At 37.2% G+C, this 11,819-nt stretch overlaps 1 protein-coding gene across 1 annotated transcript; it reads right to left on the bottom strand.

Annotated features, from left to right (window-relative positions):
• Nucleotides 1–3,952: 3,952 nt before the first annotated feature.
• Nucleotides 3,953–7,576, bottom strand: LOC141680782 (uncharacterized). The gene is made up of 9 exons (XM_074486906.1): nucleotides 7,385–7,576; nucleotides 6,655–6,728; nucleotides 6,322–6,450; nucleotides 5,877–6,226; nucleotides 5,755–5,787; nucleotides 5,435–5,640; nucleotides 4,344–4,502; nucleotides 4,140–4,226; nucleotides 3,953–4,009 (listed from the first exon to the last, which is right to left on the bottom strand). The coding sequence occupies exons 1-4, from the start codon at nucleotides 7,574–7,576 to the stop codon at nucleotides 6,094–6,096; spliced, it is 528 nt and encodes a 175-aa protein (XP_074343007.1). The 3' UTR covers nucleotides 3,953–4,009; nucleotides 4,140–4,226; nucleotides 4,344–4,502; nucleotides 5,435–5,640; nucleotides 5,755–5,787; nucleotides 5,877–6,093.
• Between the last annotated feature and the right edge of the window lie 4,243 nt (nucleotides 7,577–11,819).

Here is an 11,819-nt window from a genome sequence, read left to right as displayed (position 1 = left end):
TGGTTAGTTAGATAGAAGTTGGTTCCAATTAGGCTAAGTTAAATTCTGATGTGATTTTCAGATCCGAAATCCAAGAATGTTCAATGTTTCAAATGTGGTCATAGGGGTCATTATGCGTCGGAATGCAATCCAGAAATTCCAGAAGTTACTTGTTACAAATGTGGGAAGGTTGTGCATATTGCAAGGAGTTGTGGAACGGTTACTCAAGGTACTACATCCCAAGGGTCAACATCCAGCACAGTTAGAGACATAACTTCTAGAGTGACCAAAAGATCGAACGTTTAGAATTCGGACGTAGTGCAGCTGACCTGACACCCTTTGGGCTAGAAGAGTTGATATGATTTTAGTAACGAATTGGTTTTCCTTTCATAAGGCAAAGATTAATTCAGGAGAAGCGAATAGTAAAGTGTATGGAAGCCAGTAGTAGGGTGAGTTGCTAAAGGAAGGAGCAAGATAAGAAGCTCTTCAAATCGTGTGAAGAAAGGAGTTAATAAGCTAAAGAGATAAAGTAGATCCACCTTGTGTAAAGATACAAAGAAGAAAATACTTAAGCTAAAGGAAGTTGAGTAATATATAAATGCCCTGGAGTTTCTTGGAAGGCCAGTGGGACGAAATAATTAGTTCGATAATTGTAAAAGATATTAGTAAGGAAAGTGAGCATACCAGATATAGTCCCTTGGTTTACACCAGAAATGTTGCTGAAAAGAAGAATGAAATTATGAGAGTATGTAATGATTATCGGGAGTTTAACAAAATGACGAATAGGAATAAATAACCATATTAAGAATTGATTATTTAGGTGACCTAATTCAAGGAGTGTGTTATTTCTCGGGGATTGTATTAAGATCCAACCTGAGGACGTATCAAAGATGGCGATTAGAATGAGTTATGAGCATTGTAAGTTCTGGTGATATTATATGGAGTGGCAAGTGTATCCGTTGTCTATAAAGAATTGAGGAACATGGTGTATAAGGCGTACTTGGATAAGCGGATTGTATTTATTGATAACATCCTCAGCTATCTAAAGATTAAGAAAGTTTGTGTAGAACGCTCAAAGATTTCCCTATGAAGATTAGAAGGGAAGAAACTATACGCTAAATTTTCCAGAATGAATTGTAGCTGAGATAAACAAGGGATACCAATCGTTTCATCAAGGATCACCTAAGCAAAGTTGGTGTAGTGACAGATGCCCTGCACAGAAGGAAAGGATTGAATGTGATTAAGATCACTGAGGAGTTAACAAAAGAATTGGAAAGAGTGGAATGTGAAGTCCAAATACCTAAAGGTGATAAGAAGTGAAGATATGAAATTATTTTCCAGTCTTAATGGATGGAAATGAGTAAGAAGTGTTCGAATGTTTGGAAGTTAAGTTGAATATGAGTACCATCTATCATCCGTAAACGAAGGGCCAAGTTATCATTCTAGTGGGGGAATGCTACTTTGCGAAGCCCGTGTGGACATAAGTGTGGTTTCCTCTCTATTGAGAAAAAGTGGGAGTAGAAATGTTGTCAGGTCCTGAGTCAATTCAGCGCACCAAGGACGTAGTGGTGTTGATTCGAAAAAGAGTTGAAGCAGCTCGGGATGGATAAAGCTGCTCATGAGTTAGTGTTGTTGCAGCAGTTGCAGCAAATTTATGGTGTATTTTACGTGACAATGTAAAGCGATATGTCCCTAAATCAAACCAAGTCGTTGATTATGAGCCAATGAGCTCTCATCCAAATTATTCTGTGAGGGATGATCGATCCAAATTCTAGATCGTTAAGAACGAGTCCTTAGGATCGAGTTCATGTCTATAGTGAGCATGCTTTGAATGAATCCTCAAGTAGAAGAGTCTACTTGGAAGTTACAGTCGGATATGCTTGACAAATATCCTCACTTATTTAGTTAAATCAGATTCTGAGGACATAATCTTTTTAAGGGGGAAGGATATAATGACTCGTATATTTTTATTATTTAAATGTGCAATTAGTGAATAATTAAATAAATTAAATGCGTGTATAGGTCCTGTCAGCTGTGCGTTGCCTTAATATTATTTATATGTGATCGGTTGGGCTCCAGGACCATTTGTACATTTAATTGTTAAGCATTATTGTTTTGTTTTCACTTTTAAAAGTGATTTTAGTGAAAATATATTCACAAAAAATATTGAAATTGTCTTTAATATTATTTTTGTGATTTTATAATTTTATTAAGTATTTTTGGGGATTTATAAAAATTAGAAATCAATATTTCATTGATTGTTCAACTCTAAATAATTTTTCTGATTTGTTTTAGAACAAATTCAGTATTAAATCCCAGAATATTGCAAAAATTATGAAATTCATATTTTAATAAGTTGGGAATATTTCGATAATTTTAAAAATATTTTGGAAAATTTTCGGATTATTCTTACCTGTAATTATTCGTTAAATATATGAAATCGGTGCGAGTTCAAATTTTCGCAATTGATTAAACAGATCAATTTGCTTATTCTTATCCCTCGCGTGTGTGTATCTCTCCCCTGTATCTCTCTCACACTCTTATCTCCCTCTCTCCAATCTCTCTCCGCGCCTCTAATCTCTCCCCCTCGAATCTCCCTAATCTCTTCCGTTTCTCTCTCGATCTACCTCTCTTATTTCTCTCACTCTACGCCTGTGTTTTTCCCTCATGCTAAGTCCATCGCCTGGTTCATATTTTCCGCCGCCGCCGCCTAAAATCCGGTGAGGCTTGGTGGTTTTATTTGATTTCTCCTGAGTATATGTATATGTATTCATTTTGGTAGTGTTTCCGGTCTGCTACTACTGTGTGTGTGGTCGCCCCCCTCGCTGCTCCGGCGAGGCGCGCGGCGCGTGTAAACATGCGTGCGTGGTGGTGTATTTCATGTGGGCACTACGCCATGAGTACTCAAATGCTATGCTCTTTTGTTGTTGCCTTATGTCAAAAAAACATTGCATTTTCAATAATGCAACACCAAGGGGCGTTACATCTGCGGCCGTTGCATTAGAGGCCTAATGCAACGCTTTTTGGGGGTCTACAGCAACACCAATAAATATTGCCTAATAGATGTAATGCAACAGTATATACATCAAATACAACACCAAAAAGCATTGGCTCTGACATAAGCTGGATGTAAGACTCCATGTGTGGGGCTTATATTAAGGCCACGTCAGCACGTGACACGTGGATGCCACGTTAGCAGTGGGCCCCACACAAGCACCATGTCAGCAGTGAACCCCACTAAAAATATCACGTAAGCAGTGGGGTCCACATGCCACGTCAGCAGCGGTCCGCAAGCCACGTCATTGGTATGTAATGCAACGCTTTTATCAACTTTTAGGTTAGTAGAACATAATTAAAAGCAACGCTTATGTAGCTAATGCAACACCACAATATCTGGTAAAAACATTACTATTACTTTATAATGCAACTCCCAAATATCAAATGCAACGCTTTAATTAAAATTTTTGCAAGATAATATATCATAATTACATAAGCCCATGAAAATTATCCTCATAACCATTCAACAATTTCTACTAGCCATCCAAAACATCATCCAACAACCCCATTACAAGTTCCATCCACAAAATACATCCAACAACCCCAAGATCATACTAACTACTAAATTCATTACAAGTTCTTCGATGTGCCAAAAAGATAATATTACAATTGAAGCTAGAGCTATTACAATTGGTGGGGCATCAAATCCCATTAATATAAGAAACTGTTATGCTGGTACACGAATTGGTGAATCCTGTAAATCTGAAGTAAGAGACACACCTTCTTCTTCTGATTAACATTCTGGTAACCTGCTGCAGCCTTTGGAAAACATGTATTATAAGTAATGGTACCGAAGAAGCAATATGCACAATAGCAGAAGTTTTTCCTGATTAACTTACAATGGAAAGAGAGATTTAACTCCAATTCCTGTTATCAGCCTTCTTAGTCTGATAGTAGTATTGAGGCCCGCGTTGCGCCTAGCAATAACAATGCCTTTTAAGGTTGAAATCCGTCTCTTGTTCTCAAGTGTTTCCTATGACAATATGAAACATAAAAAATGTAAATATGAAAATACCACCAATCGGCCAGGGATCACGTAATCTATTATTATTTATGCATATATAAATGACCAACACTGGTCCCTCTCTAAAAACATTATTTACCACTTTAAGCTGAATAATGTAGCCAGGCTTTGTTTCAGGTATCTCTCTTTATGCTTTAACTTCCTCCACTACTTCCTGGTCAAGAATCTGTGATGTACATTTATTTGTTTACTCTAATTACAAAAGGCAAGAAACACCTTTCAATTCCGTAGGTTTTCTCCATTCAATTTACAAAAAACAAAAGTACAACTACATTGCTCATACCTGCATAATATTTCTGGCTGTTTTGTCAAGTCTCTTGAACTTGATGCGCGAGACTACATCTGGTAGAGGAGCATGAGTCAGAATTTCCTATCGTTGTGATGCACCTACTGATAATAGTTGACTTCTTGGCCCCAACTGGAAGGACTTTGATTAGAATTTCTGTAGAATACTAATAATATAAGTACTTGGAATTTTGAAATGAAATTCAAATAACAATCTGTGCAGCACTAAATACTTTTTGGGAATCTGGTCTGGCCCATACAAAAGAATTACTTTAGCATTCAAATAACAAGAAAATTAAAGAAAGACATATAGCCTTTATACTATGATAAAATGTGGTCTCTCATAGACCAAAGCTAAAACATAAACAGGACACTAACTCGATTACAAAAAAATAGATAAAATGGGAAATAACCGGAGTTGCTGAGTTAATTTAGGCTGAATGATACAGTTCTACCAGGACCGTATCAGAAGCTTTTCTGCAGTATGCTATAAGCATATGTAGCTAGGACTGGGAGATGATTTAGACGGCATGAAAGTCAAAAGACTTGAAACTAAACTCATTTGAGGCTCCTCCTTTTCTAAATTCATCTTTATTCATTACAAAAAAACCTTCTTTATGTCACCTAACCTCTGGACTAATAATCATGTATTAGTCCGTATAATCTTTGCCCCATTGATTGAAGAATGGAAGTAGGTGGAATATATTTAAAGGATAGAATCATACATTCCTGACTTTAGTGTTCGTAGAAATAGCCGAAAGAAATCTTTTCCTGGGTTCACTAGTCCTTTGTAGCACAAATATGGTGCCCAGCACTATACCAACATATTTGGAGGCCTTAATCCTTAGCAGGTACATACTAGAAGTGGATATGAGTGTAACGTTTACCTATTTTAATATACATTGCTACTAACGCTTCACCTTTTAATTTTTAATAAATGCATGAATTCGCCTAACAATCTTTTGTGTTAAATGCTCCTCATAGTGGCTTCACAAGTTAATGTTAATTTCATGGTACTAGTTATTCCTCAGCAAAATATAACATTATTTGATATGACCAAATATCATTATTTAATATGACAAAAGTTACCGATTAGCTTGATCGAACCCATATTGATCAGCAAAGAAGAATGCGAAAGATTTCAACCACTCATCGCCACTGACAGCAAAAAAAGATAGCCACTCATCCTTTCCCATCAACTTTCTAGAAACATTAATGTCAAATGATAGCTTTAGAGCCTCTCCTGAGACTCTGCTCTTCGGGTCTTTGCCACCCTGAAACTCTCTAATTTGCCCCTGTTGTAAAATCAGATGACAGGTAAACTGTAACAACTTTGATGTATCAGACTATGATCAATTTATACATGATTAAATAAAATATTCAACTACCAACAATATAATATAAGGTACCTGGCTTGCACTTCCTGTAAATTTCTTCAATATCTGCGAAACAAAAAAAAGTTCAGATAACTTTTAAAAAAAAAGAATCAACTAAAGCAACAACAAAAAAGAAAAAAGATTGTTATTTATACCAGCGGTCACCGCTCTAATCAATCCAGCTCTCCGACCCTCGAAATTCTAAAGATCTCCCCCACACTGCAAGGATAGAGAAGCCGACCTCCTGGAACACAAGGTTTCCACATGGATATATGACTGTTGGAGATCACAACCATTGCATGTTATATGACTGGTAAACTCATATTTACCAGACATATTCTCCAGAAAAACATTGCATGTTAAAAGATGTTGCTAAAAACAAGGCACAAGTACTATGAGCATGTCATTTTTGGTGGAGAGTAATCGATCCTGCTGCCGGATTTCCTCTAGCGCAATTTGTGCTGCAACCAGCTCAGCCTGTTTTCTGTCTATTTCCTCGAGCCATCTAAATAAAAGATGAAAACAATATAGATATGAAAAGGGAACACTGGAAGTAACGGATCCTTAGACCTGACATTGAAATTCAATGTAAAAACTTACCTTTTTCTCTCCACAACGAACTCAGTTAGCTGCTTCTTTAGATTACAAACTCCTGTTATCATCTCAAGTAGGATAACCCCGAAACTGAACACATCACTTTTTTCTGTTAGTCTTCCTGAAGTGTAATAACTGCAACAGAAAAAAAGGAAGTGAATTAACACATAAGCATGATATTTCTAATTAAATCATAGTTAACTTAAGGTGTAAATTATAGCTTTGATGACATTTTGCGACCCTTTCTCCATAATAAAAAGATGGTCAATCAGCTACATACCAGCTACATTTTAAAAGGTGGCTAAACTGATTTAACATCAATATAAATCAGCTACGTACCAGCTATACTCAATATCATCTCCCTCATTGCGGCCATTGCGCTCTGCCTCTGCCCTCGCTAAGGAACTCCTCTCCTTTTCAACGCAACCCCATGTTTGAGACAATTAAAAAATGATACTAAACAGGTTCTCCGACGGATGTAGAGCGTGGGAAAAAAATATTCTCCAGTGACATGTTCATAGATACATTACATACACTAAATGTTACAATTTTCAAACACTTTATCAATGATTGGTAAAACACGTGTTGGTTACAGCTCAATCTATTGATCATTATAGTCCTCGGAACAACAGTTAATGTAATAGTGAACCAGGTTCATTTGGATCTTATACCTAAAAATATTTACTTTATTAAGTCCAGGAAAAATCTTAAATGCTGGCATATTAAGCAATGCAAGCAAACCATGGCAAAGTTAAAACCTAATATTTGAAGTTGAAAATTAAAAATCATAACATAAAGCAAACTGATAGATAGCCTATTATAAGTACTAAATCCTCATATTATAATTAGTTATTTATCACACCCCAATCAATTTCACATAGATAAACTAAAAAACCCAATCAATTGACAATATTAAAGATTCAACTTAAAATTTTAAAACCTAGGAAGAGAGAAAGATAGATAGATAAATAAATAGATAGAGATAGAGAGAGGGGGGAAGAGAGAGAGAGCGAAAGAGAGGGATAGAGTGGGAGAGAGGGGGAAGAGAGGGAGAGAGAGAGGAAATCACCTCTTTTTTGACTTTCTCGTTGAGGTTTTTGATGTAAATAGTTTGATTCGGAGGAATGTCTCCGGTAAGCGTAGCTGCTAATGCTAATAGAGCAAGTGAATCAGTCAGTGTGCGCGCTTGAAAGAGGAAGAAGAAAGAGGTGAAACGCAGCCGACCATTGGTGAACTTTAGGAGCCCTAATTTATATTTCATTTATATTTCATGTCTTTACAGTTTAGGTCATGTACTTCGATTAGGCTCCGCACAACCCAAATATTACTGGGCTTCATTGCATAACAGGCCCTTCTATTCCCCTCCTTTTATTATTTTTAGATTTTTTTTAATTTTTAAAATTTGTAATTTTACAAAAATTAAAAATATGATTTAAACTTATATAAAATATATGTCTGAATATGTTTAATTAAATAAAATACTATATTTTATATTTTAAATAAATGATTAAAATTTTAAAGTTATTGTATTTATTTTGATAATATATCTATTTTTATAATCTCAAAAATAATTTTATATAATGAAACGTGTAAACGAAAAACCTATATTTTGATTAAAAAATATTTTTTTTAGATTTTTTTAATTTTCAAAATTTATAATTTTATAAAAAATCAAAATACGATTTAAACTTATATAAAATATATGTCTGAATATGCTAAATTAAATAAAATATTATATTTTATATTTGAAGGAAATAAATGACTAAAATGTTAAAGGTATTGTATTTGCTTTGATAATATATCTATTTTTATAATCTCAAAAATAATTTAATATAATGCAACGCTTAAACGTGGTGTTGCACGTCACAACACTAACAATTTTACCAAAATAGTACATTTCTGTTTAATGCAATGCTTTTTGACTAGTGTTGCAGAAGATTAAGCAAAATCATACCTAACATAACGCTTTTCTTACAACACTCAAAAAAAGCATAGCATTTGAGAACTTATGGCGTAGTGGGGTAATTCGACTTTGTTGTTTTGTATCGCCGCCTTTCTCCAATTTTCCGGCGAGATTTTGGCGAGTTATGTGCGATTGTGATGCCTGTGTTTCCTGTGCTATGTCTGACTCGTTTTTAGGCCAGCTTGGCTGTGTTCGGTTTCCGGCTTTGCTCCTTTTTAGGCCACTCGCGCCCGCGTGCGTGTTGTGGTGGTTCAGGAATTTTTGATGGTTTGGCTGTGTTGATGTATAATTCGAATGGTCCTGTTTGTTGGTTATTCGATAATTTTCTAAAACAAATTCGAATGAATATTTATTCAAGATTTAGTCGGTGAAATTTGTGTAGGATGTCCGATATAAACAGGAATTCGCAAATTTTATCGCCGTCGGCGATGAGCTGCGGCTAGCCGACGGTGGACCGTGATGAGTATTCTGAGTCCTAATATATAATATATAATAAATATAAATAATAAAATTATAAAATATGAATTAAAATATAAAAATGCAGACAATAATGATTAATAAGTGTATTTGATTGGTGCATGTGAATTGCGAATTGATGTTATTGACTGAAATTGGTGGTTGAGATTTGGATTGCGATTGATTGTGGTTGTGATTGATTTGACGTCGGGATGTTCGACGGGTAGCCGATAACCAAAGGAGGTGATGCCCGATTTCTAAAAAAAATAAATTACGGAAATACGAGGCCATACCCAATGACTATCAGAACGTCGATCGGCTATATGTAAGTACTTTATACGAAACCTGATTATGTGTTGTGATGAAATACTTTACGAAAATCGATAACCCTAATTTCATAAATGGAAAAATATACCTATCTTCTGAAAATGAACACCGAACCGGCTTTCGAAGACGTGAACCCTAATTGATACGTGTATTATAATATTGAATATGTTACGAGTCGGGTTTTGTTAACGTACGGGTAGATTGTTGGCGAGGATATGTCAAGCATAATCGAATGTCTAAGTTAGGGTGTTTCGACCTTGTAGGTTCTAGTCGGAAGGCCCAAGAGTTGGCGTTGGATAGCCTAGTGGGCAGTCGGCGAGCTCAGTAAGGTTCCAATCGAAGGACCTGAGTGTTGAAGTCGAATCCAGGGTAATCTAGTGGTTAGACGTTAAAGCTTGAACATCCGTGTCGGCTCAAGGTCAATCGATAATATTTGTAAAGCTCTACAAGGCAAGTACCCCTGACCATATCCTTATGGTTCAGTATATATGAATATACTGTTGCTTTATTCTCGTAGTGGAACAGAACATTTTAAGTTATGTATCCCCTGTGTTCAAATGGTTTTGTTAACTTGTGTTTTGGGGAAAAAGTAACTTCTGAAAGTACCTATCTCTAAACTTTGAATAAAATGAAAATGTTTTGGAAAATGTGATGTGATAGAATTGTTTTGAAAAGAGATAGGTAAGTGGTTTGGAAAACTGGATAAAGTTGATCAGATAATTGGATGAGCGTGCGCAAGGGCCCTTAATGGCCAGGAAGATAGCGTAAGAGGCAAAGTGGTTGTGCACCCTATTTTAACCACCAGCCCAGCATGACAGGGACCTAGCTAGTCTCTGAGTTCCGGAACAAGTTTTCATAGGATAGCCATGATAGAGTTATGCCATGGAGATAGCCTGATCAACTGTCTCACCAGGGATCATCCAATACTTTTATATCTGAGCAAGTGATTTTGAGGTTCCCGGAGAGGAACAAGTTTTATAGGTCCTGTGATGGGACAAGTTTTATAGGTCCTGTGATGGGACAAGTTTTATGGTTCCCGTAACGGAACAAATGATTTTGGGTCCCCGTAACGGGACAAATGGTTTTATTGGTCCTGCGATGGGATGGAAGATTTGAAAATGAAAGTAGCATGCTAAAAATTAAACTCTGGTATTTATGCACAGCACACAACTGTTGATTTGGTTTTACAGAGCATGCTAGTTTTGATATCCAGTTCATATATGTTTTACTTATTTTCTAGTAAGTTATGAATTCTGTTCCTATAATTGTTTATCATAAACTGTTTTTGATTATTATTCATATAGTGGTACTACTTAGCAATTGATTGCTCGCCCTTGCAAAATGTTTTACATATGTATCGCAGATACCTAGGAGATTCTTCAGTGGTAGTCGGGGCAGAGTTCCAGTTCCTTCCGTGTCAGGCTCCTCTGAGGTAGTTGTGTCAGACCAGAAATGGTCTGTTGAGTTGCTGTATTATGGTAGTATTGTCAAGGTGGTTGTAATGAATTAGTTTTGTGGTAAATTATAACCTAAGTCATACTTAAACCTGAAAAAGATCTTGGTAAGAGGGGTCGTGATTATGTTTTATCAGTGAAATGAATTATTTTATGTTGGTTTTTGTGTTGTGGATGACGTTAACTCATGACCCCGGGGTTGAGGCCGTCACACGAGCCCCTGGCCCCGGCTCGCTAGTGCAAGTACGCATTCAATACTTGTGAGTTAGTAATGGTGCGAGCCTGTTCTACTTAAATTTTTATTCATTTTGTTTGATTGAACAATGATACAAGCTGATTAGTTCGGCTCGCTGTGAAGGTGTAACACCCGCCATACGCGGTCAGGGTTATGATAACTTTCGGTCAGTAAAGGCATGGTAAGTTTACACAAAATTAAGGAAACTAGCTAGCACAATAAAGATAAATGTGGGCACAAAAGACTTGTAATTTTATACCAACAAGAGATAAATAAGTTATGCCCCAAGGTAGAATATTTCAAATACAAACGCGAGGCGAGAAGGGTGCCCGCTTACCCAGTCAAAAGTCCAGTTCCAAAATAAAATTAATCTAACGCTTATCAGCCTCCTTTTCCTTGCGAGCCTCATCAGCCGTAACCCAGGCCTCCTCAGCAATCTGAGCGTCCCTTTCTATCTCCAGCTCCAGCTTCTCAGCGTGTCTAGCTGTGCCCGCGCCCAGAGCCGCCCAATCAAAGTCAGGAACCTTACTGATGAAGATTTTCTTGAAGTTCCTGGCCCCCAGATTCCGGGCATCAGTGAGGGCGGCCTCGCGGCCCGCGGTCAAGGCAGAAACTAACCCTTCCAGCTCGAGCACCCTCTTCTCGAGGCTATCCTTCTCCTTCTTCCACGCATCTGCGGCCAGGTCATGAGCCTCCTTCTGCTCCCTTAAAGCCTTCTCATGAGCAGCATTCAAGTCGAGCATCTTTTGATTATAGTTATTCACCAGCGTAACTTTCTCCTGCCCGTGTTCGGCGACCTTGCTTTGAAGAGACTTGACCTTAGAGTAGAGCTTTATATTAGTCTGGCTGACGGATCGCATTTCTCGAGCCTTAGACAGTTGACGGTAATACACCTCAGCTGTGGCCCGGGTCAGTGCGTCTTGGTTGGCCTCGAGAGAAGAAGAGGACCAATTCTTCACATCCTGGTCGCTGATGTTAGCTTGAGCGATCCGGCCAAATATGGTCGCGACCGTGTTGATCGAAGAAGAAGTGGGGAGAGGGGCATCAGATGGAGCAGCCCTTTTTGGGT

This window comes from Apium graveolens, chromosome 8 (genome assembly GCF_009905375.1).
Source record: "Apium graveolens cultivar Ventura chromosome 8, ASM990537v1, whole genome shotgun sequence".
Classification (NCBI taxonomy): Eukaryota; Viridiplantae; Streptophyta; class Magnoliopsida; order Apiales; family Apiaceae; genus Apium; species Apium graveolens.
This window is presented reverse-complemented; position numbering and strand designations above follow the sequence as displayed.

What these genes read in the sequence shown, in the direction of transcription:
- LOC141680782 (XM_074486906.1), bottom strand. Translation starts at nt 7,576, where the DNA reads ATGAAATATAAATTAGGGCTCCTAAAGTTCACCAATGGTCGGCTGCGT. An exon ending in ACGAGAAAGTCAAAAAAGAG is followed by an intron (nt 6,729 to 7,384) that starts GTGATTTCCTCT and finishes TGCGTTGAAAAG; the next exon opens with GAGAGGAGTTCCTTAGCGAG. An exon ending in GATGATATTGAGTATAGCTG is followed by an intron (nt 6,451 to 6,654) that starts GTACGTAGCTGA and finishes TTTCTGTTGCAG; the next exon opens with TTATTACACTTCAGGAAGAC.